Raw genomic sequence first — 8,321 nt, 5'->3', positions numbered from 1 at the left:
CCACCGCCAACTCTTGGGCTACCTTTTACCAACGACTAGTGGGATTGACCGTCACATTATAACGCCCCCACGGCTGAATGGGCGAGCATGTTTGGTGGGATGCGGATTCGAACCCGCGACCCTAAGATTGTGAGTCGAGCGCCTTATCCACCTGGCCATGCCGGGCCTAGAAAGTTTGATTGCCGAAGATGCAAAATCTGTTTCAAAATAATCTGTATTTCTCCATTATTCGCTAAATTTAAAGTTTGTTTTGTTTGTTTTGTTTTTTTAATTATGCACAAAGTTACACAAGGGCTATCTGTGCTCTGCCCACCACGGGTATCGAAACCCGGTTTCTAGCGTTGTAAGTCCGAAGACATACCGCTGAGCCACTGGGGGGCCTAAATTTAAAGGTCTAATTAAACGACAGTTATTAAAGGGTAAGTATTTTAGGCTGACGGTAACACACAAAAATACGTTTAATCCAGCCAATAACGCTTGAGTGAAACAAAATCCAAATTTCTGCTTTATTTTAAACATTCAGTTTGGCTCCCAATTCACCTAAAAATCATCACTGTATTACACTGAACAAAATTTGATATGGGGAACTTAAATTTGTTTTTACAGCAGAAGAATAAAATGATGTAATGTGAGTAATGTCAAGATAACAACAACAACATAATCTAAATACAAGTTTTATTAAGTGCAACAACTATTTTTATTATTGGCCATTCCTATATTTGGCATACTTATTTCGTATACTTTATTTTGTGCATTAGAACTTTATATTTTGGACTGCAAACTATTATACGAAAATGAGGGAAACTCGGGGTGCAATGTTCAAACTTTCCTGACTGAAACTTATGTTTCTCAGTCAGTGTACCCTAATTTCGCCAGGAGTAGTAGTTTTCTTTAGAACCACCAGGTACTGTGATTACTATAAAGCATTTAAATTCATTTGTAGAAAAAATATAATTATTTTATTAATTATTCCTAATTGTTTAATGTTCTAATGAGTTTTAAAAACTGCACAACGTGTGTATAAAATTGATTCATGTTTACATCGTGACTTGCATGTAATAACAGTGTATTTATAACTACGAGTGTTACCTCAACATTAAAGCCTTTACTTAGCAGCAACACCTATATTGAAGCAATCTATAAAAATAACAAAAACACGAAGCTTTAATCAATATAGTAATATAGGTTTGCTGTAAGTAACGCTTTGAACAACGAAGGTTTCTAATTTGAGTGGGGAAGGTCTTTATAAGAACAGAAAACTCTAAAGATAGAAAAACATCGTCAGTTGTTAATTTTTTTAGATCTGCTACTTACCATAAAAATATGTATGACTTTTGAAAATACAACTTCGTAAAAAATTTAACAAATGTTTAGAAATGTCAAAAAGTTTTATAAATCTTCCAATTGCCTGGTTTTATTTAAAATCCAATATGAATATTAAAGCACACGTGACATATTATCAAATAAAACATGCATGTTTCTGCTGTAAAACCATTATTTTCGTATATTTGAATGGATGTTTTAGTAATAAGAACGCGTCATTTAGTTTGTTTAACCTAACTCTGTATTCTTTATCACATAAAGGATCATTAGAGAATATAACATTTTGTAAGGGTTTCCAACAGCAAAGGTAAAACACCATTTGGGATGTTTTTCACAAGTTCTCATTTCATTTTGCTAAAATAAAAGAGAGGGAAAGAAATGTACAAAACAAATCAAAAAGAGACGAATAACATTAAATTATCTTGACTTCGATTAAGTTAATTTTTCTATTGAAATTGTTTTAATTGGCGAGATTTACACATATTTTATGATGCCCATTAAAATATTGTGTATAGTTCTATTTCTTACATGTGCTTTTATATATATTTGACAAAATAAAGACGACTCCATCCCATGAAGAGAAGAACTTATAGTTACTGAATAATTAAAAGAAAAATACGTGTATTGTTTAATTCTCAGTTTACAAGTACAAAAAAACGTCTGTTAATTTTGGAATATTTGTCTGCAGAAAACCTTTAGTAATAACATTTGGAGTTTTTGAGCCCAATATAACATATAATGTTTCAGAAACCACAAAAATGTTTGAGCGAGAAATGTTTATAAAGTCTTTCATCAATCTAAGTTTTAAGTTTGTTCAACATTTTGTCCGGGTTGTGTAATCACGACTTGTTTATTCAAGTAACTTATAATGACCAGTTCAACCACTATCATAACTCAAAACTCACAGTAAGTTTACTCTGTATATAGCGTACACACGAGGAACATTACACTTTCTGCAAGTTATGATATATTGATTCTCCAATTTATTACTTATGTGGCAACAATAACTTTTGAGACGAAGCTGAAACAGGTTGTGTGAACTCTCTCCTCGCTAGGATACGGTGTTTCTTGTGTTATGAGAAGAATAAAAACACTTGTAGAAATTCCAAGTTTTAAACTCACTACACGCCAGAAATCTACATCCAGAGTATAGACAGCGTAACTAGCAAGAATTGTACTAAAAACAACATCCGGCCTGACCAACTCGCTGAAAAACGAGACATGCTAAAAATAACGTACAACCAGACCCAGACCGGATCAACACATTAAAGATGAGATACACTAAAAACAAGATGGAATCCTCAATAGCCGCGGCAATGGAATTTCTTTCAGGCAGGATTAGAATAAATTAACCTATAGGATCTTGGACGTGGTCAAATGCATCAATCGAAAGTGTTTGACCTCCTGAGTCCAAAACTGTAATTAGATCTCAAATCAGTCAAAAGATGACGGAGCTATGAACTAAAAGTTTGTAATTGAGAAAAAACAAACAAACAAACAAAAAACTCAGAGCCGTTCTATGAGCCTCTCAGCCGCGGCTAAAAACGTCCGGCCAGATCTAGACTGGATCAACAATAAAAGACGAGCTATACTAAAAACAACGTCCGGCCAGAACCAGACTAGACCAACACACCAAAAGATGTGATACACTAGAAACAATGTCCGGCCAGAACCAGACTAGACCAACACACCAAAAGACGAGATATACTATAAACAACGTCCTACAAGACCCAGACAAGACCAACACACCAAAAGACGAGATATACTTGAAACAACGTCCGGCCAGACCCAGACTGGATCAACACACCAAAAGACGAGATATAGTAAAAACAAGGTACATCTGATGCAGCACGTCAAAGATACACAGAAAGGCTTCGATGAGCGAAGGGCTGGAATTGAACTGTGCACAGAGACCAGAAAAAAGTGTAGGGGTGTGTGAGGAGGCTCAGATGCAACATTAAACAACTGATCACAACTCAATAACTTGGTTTCGTTGTATTATTTTAAACCATATATATCGTAGTCAGTATTATTTTATAACATGTTATGTTAGTGTCAATCATTAAAATTGAGTATTTTTAAAACCCGACGGTTGTGTACGAATTCAAATGGACATTTGGGGTTTAGTATAACCCCTTAAGTAAGCAAAATCACAGACTGAGCTAATAGTCCTCGTAGTAGTTTAGCTATGAGATGAGGTAATAAAAAGTTTTGTTGGGTATTATACGGATTAACTACGTTGGGCTACAATGAATAGATCGGATAGAACACTTGGAAGAAACCTACTGATTAAAAAGGTAGAAAAAACGACCTTTAAACTCCAGGTAATTATAAAACTAAAAGATCTTATGTACTAACCCTGATGAAGGCAAAACGTTGGTTTAAATAAAAAATTATTTTATAATTATCTGGTGTTTAAAGATCGTGTTTCTCTAACCTTTTAATCAAAATGCGTAAATCCTTCCAGTGTGCACTACAGATCTTAAAAGATAGGAAGACACTTACCTTTGTCGACACGAAATAAAAGAATTCCGTGGGCTTCTACTACACTCAGCTGTCTGACTTGCACGGTTTTGTCGAAGATTGGCCGGTGTGCTGTTCCCTCTAACAACCATTATAAGGAAAGGTAAGTGAAGAAGAAATATTAAAATAATTGAGGTTGTTGCGTACAATTACATTTAAAAACGCAATAAAATTCACAATCAGAGAGCGATTTGCTATACATAGGAAATGTACTTTTTTTTTTTACTTTCTAACCTTCCAAGCCCTCAAAATGTGCACATATACATAAAAATAACTAATTTTACACATAAAGTAAACAAAATATATGACATATTTACATGATATGTGATACTAAAATTGTTCCAAAACTTAAGACTTTCTTGAAACTTTGATTTTTTAAGGTGATTGAATTAATAATTTCAATGCCAGAATAGCGAGAAGAAACTCAAGTTTAAATTCGAAAATGCTCAAATTAGACTTGCTAATATATGTTTTTCTTATTAGAGTCTCTATGTTTACAAATGATTTCTCCGTTAACTTACACAAGGGCTACCTGCTCATAGCCAACCTATATTTCGAGCTGATAGACTACAGAGAAGGCAGTTAGTCACCAACAATCACCATCAATTCTTAGATTACTCTTGTCTGGCCGAATAGTAGAATTTCACGGTTACATTTATAGTGCATTCACGGTTCCAAAGAGTGAAGCAAGTTTCTATGGTGACGGTCAGCGAACAAGGGACCCTCGGATTACAGTCTGGCCAAGCTAACCACCAGACTATGCCTGGCCCTTTATTAAAGCCCTTTACTGAAAATTTATTGAAAAGAGTTTCTTTGCATTGGATTTTGTTTTTCATTTCAAAATTTACAAACTTGATTATTCAAAAAGCAAATAGTTACATAGGAAATTCAACGAATAAAATATTGCCTATCTATCGTTAATCCTAGTTCGAGTGCTACAAACTCACCGCTAAAGGTATGATAAAGTACACCAGTTTAATACGGTTTCTTACCTTCCAAAAGGAACACACCGACTTCAGTGGCTAGTATCAATCGATTTTCTCCTGTAACGAGAGAGAGGTCGATTTTGTTTCTTCACCATCTACAGATGTTTCGTACCATAACTGACGTTTACTCTCATAATAAAGACCGTTAAATAGTAAAGCATAGTATTAGTTCAAGAAATTAACTTTTCTTTGAATGAATTTTCTTGTGATTATGCCTCAAGGGATTTACACGAGTTAGCTCAAAAGAGCACGATATTTGCTCAATGATGGCTGTCAAGTTACCAAAGAGTCACTAAATGAATTAGAAGTTTTCTAATCGACACAAACTTAAAAAAAATAAACGATATTAGGGCGTGTTCAGAATATCCGTCATTAACATTGGATTTAATTCTGCATCGCCTATCAACGATAATTATTGTGTTGGATAAACAAGAAATGAGTTGATTAGGATTATTATCAGTTGTGTCGTAATTTATGATTTAATTCTGCATCGCCTATCAACGATAATTATTGTGTTGGATAAACAAGAAATGAGTTGATTAGGATTATTATCAGTTGTGTCGTAATTTTCTAGATAGCGTGCGACTTTCTAGGCTTTGTGTACTGTAGTCGTATCTTGTAACATCTGTTATCTTTAAAAACTTAATCGTTACACACTATAATGATTAGCAGATAATACAATGTGGCTTTGCTCTAAAACAAACAAACAAAGTATCTTGTAAATTCGTGGATTAAGTTAGGTCTATGAACATGACATGATTTTATGATTTCTTGGAATAAATCTATTTCCGATACATTTTTGGAAATCGAAGCAGAAGTTGCGTACATTGTAAGTAGCGGCTTTAAGTTAAATGAAAAGTGGCGCGTACCCTTATAACTGAATCCAATTTCATACAGTAGCCCGTCTATCATTTGTTTGTTGTTAAGCTCTTGTTGTCAGAACTTTCACATAAAGCTACACAAGAGCTACCTGCGTATAGCCATCCCTACTTTTATTGTGATAGACTAGAGGGAATGCTGCTAGCCAACAGTACCCTCTGCCAACGCTTGGCTTACTCTAATCTCATAATGGGATTTGATCAGCTCTCTTACAACGCACCAATGGTCTCCGAAAGTATTCTTGCAACAACTGAACGCTAACCATTAAGCCACTTCTGGCTTAGCAGAATAAGAAAGTCTAGTTGTTTTAGTTTCATACAAATTACAGTTCGTTAACTTAATCTAGTTCACCCCGAAACGGTTATTCTTCAAAGCAATTGAAAATATATATAGCATCTCGACCACTTTTATGCCTGTCGTATCCCAATCGGTATAATGAGTTCCGGTATTGGGCAAAAGGCTTCGTCTGCACTAGATTTAGGAAACATAGTGTAGATGACATATCATTACATTTTTCATTACTTTCACTCATAAGTTCTTATAATTACATAAACTTCTTCAAAGGCAGAACTTGAGAACGATTCTTCTCTTCTAATTACGCGTGTTATTTTAAAGAAAAAAATCGATAAAGATATTAATTCTAATCAGATAATTTCCTAAATGAGAAACAAACGACAATTTTGAAAATCCAAGAATACGTTTATTTGCATATGTCAACTGTACAGATAAAGACTGGAAAAAATATAGCTTTGTATAACTTACCCCAAAGAATTTACGCATGCAATATCATGAAGAAAATATCGATAAAAACACTGAGGTTCCATAGATTATTTGTGTAACTTAAACCCAAGAATTTTCGCATACAATATCATTAAAAAAGTCTCGATAAAAACATTGAGGTTCCCATAGGTTATTTGTAAAACTTACCTCGAAGAATTTCTACACACAATATCATGAAGAAAATCTGAATAAAAACACTGAGATTCCCATGCATTATTTGATAACTTACCACCATGAATTTCTGCACATGATAACATCATCAGGGAAATCTGAATAAAAACACTGAGATTCCCATGCATTATTTGATAACTTACCACCATGAATTTCTGCACATGATAACATCATCAGGGAAATCTGAATAAAAACACTGAGATTCCCATGCATTATTTGATAACTTACCACCATGAATTTCTGCACATGATAACATCATCAGGGAAATCTGAATAAAAGCGGTGAGATTTGCAGGAAATAGCGATTTGTATAACTTACCCCAAGAATCTCCGCACGTAATATCATGAGGAAAATCAGGATAAAAGCACTGAGGCTCCCATGGCTGTAATAGTGAATAAGCAAACGATGAGCAGTGAATAATATAGAGACTAAAGTTATTCATATTACACAGAAAGTTTTCGTTAAAAAAAAAAACTATTAAAAACATTACGTATGAGGTTTTGAGTCCGTTTCAATTCACCATACTGTAACCTAAATTAATTTAGGTTTGTGAATAATGTTAAAACATTTAGCCTAATTCATTATTCGATATTATACAGCGGACCAACAGTTTAATGATGTTATATATATATATATATAATTATTAAAAACAATTTTGCTCTTATAAATTTAAATCAGTATAAAAAAATGCTAAAATCCAGCGGTTTATCAACTTCAGAGAAACATTTAGCAGTTTATACAATACTTATACACTATTTAGAGTAGTTTAACATTAAATTGTTTTTTTGAGGCGACTTCGTGAATTCTCTAATAGTACACTGTTGACAGTGTGGCACTATATCATACCAAGATAGTCTTACGAGATGATTTTGTGAAATTTAGAATACTAATACACTGTTATAGAAGGATACTGTACAATATCAAATCAATTTTCTGAATTCTATAAACTAGCATACTGTTAGAGTAGGGTACTATATCATATCAAATTAGTTTAACGAGACAACCTCGCAAATTTTATAATACTGTTAGAGTAGGGTGCTATGTAATATCAAATTGGTTTTAAGAGATAATTTTGCGAATTTCATAACACTAGAATTCTAGTAAAATGTTAAATTAGGGTGCTATGTCACATTAAATTAGTTTAACGAGACAACCTCGCAAATTTTATAATACTGTTAGAGTAGGGTGCTATGTAATATCAAATTGGTTTTAAGAGATAATTTTGCGAACTTCATAACACTAGAATTCTAGTAAAATGTTAAATTAGGGTGCTATGTCACATTAAATTAGTTTTACGAGACAATTTCGCGAATTTTGTAATACAATACGGCGTTAGAGTAGAGTTTTAGGTACCTTAAAATTGAAGTAGATTTTGCAAAATTTCTAATATTAATACACTGCCTGAAAGCTTATAACGCAAAAACCGTGTTTTCATACCATTTTGTAGCTTTGTGCTTGATTGGAAACAAACATACAAACAATCCAAATCATTACATTCTTAAAGCAGGACACATGTAATAACAAATAGGTTTTACGAAACAATTTCGCAAATTTTCTGATACTATCACACTGTTAATATAAAAAAAAGAGTTTAATAAAATTAAGTACAGTGTAGTAATATCAAACAGTGTATATATATATATATATATATATGTGTGT

At 33.3% G+C, this 8,321-nt stretch overlaps 1 protein-coding gene across 1 annotated transcript in view; it reads right to left on the bottom strand.

The window, feature by feature from the left end:
- The window catches only part of LOC106478574 (GTPase-activating Rap/Ran-GAP domain-like protein 3), a 437,755-nt gene that overhangs the window by 38,849 nt on the left and 390,585 nt on the right, over positions 1 to 8,321 (bottom strand). Inside the window, exons 19-21 of the mRNA XM_022382188.1 lie at positions 6,981 to 7,044; positions 4,839 to 4,889; positions 3,829 to 3,927 (exon numbers count right to left, since the gene is read on the bottom strand). Of these exons, the coding sequence (XP_022237896.1) occupies positions 3,829 to 3,927; positions 4,839 to 4,889; positions 6,981 to 7,044 (214 nt within the window). The remainder of the gene's footprint in view (positions 1 to 3,828; positions 3,928 to 4,838; positions 4,890 to 6,980; positions 7,045 to 8,321) is intronic.

This window comes from Limulus polyphemus, unplaced genomic scaffold (assembly GCF_000517525.1).
Source record: "Limulus polyphemus unplaced genomic scaffold, Limulus_polyphemus-2.1.2 Scaffold227, whole genome shotgun sequence".
NCBI lineage: Eukaryota > Metazoa > Arthropoda > Merostomata > Xiphosura > Limulidae > Limulus > Limulus polyphemus.
This window is presented reverse-complemented; position numbering and strand designations above follow the sequence as displayed.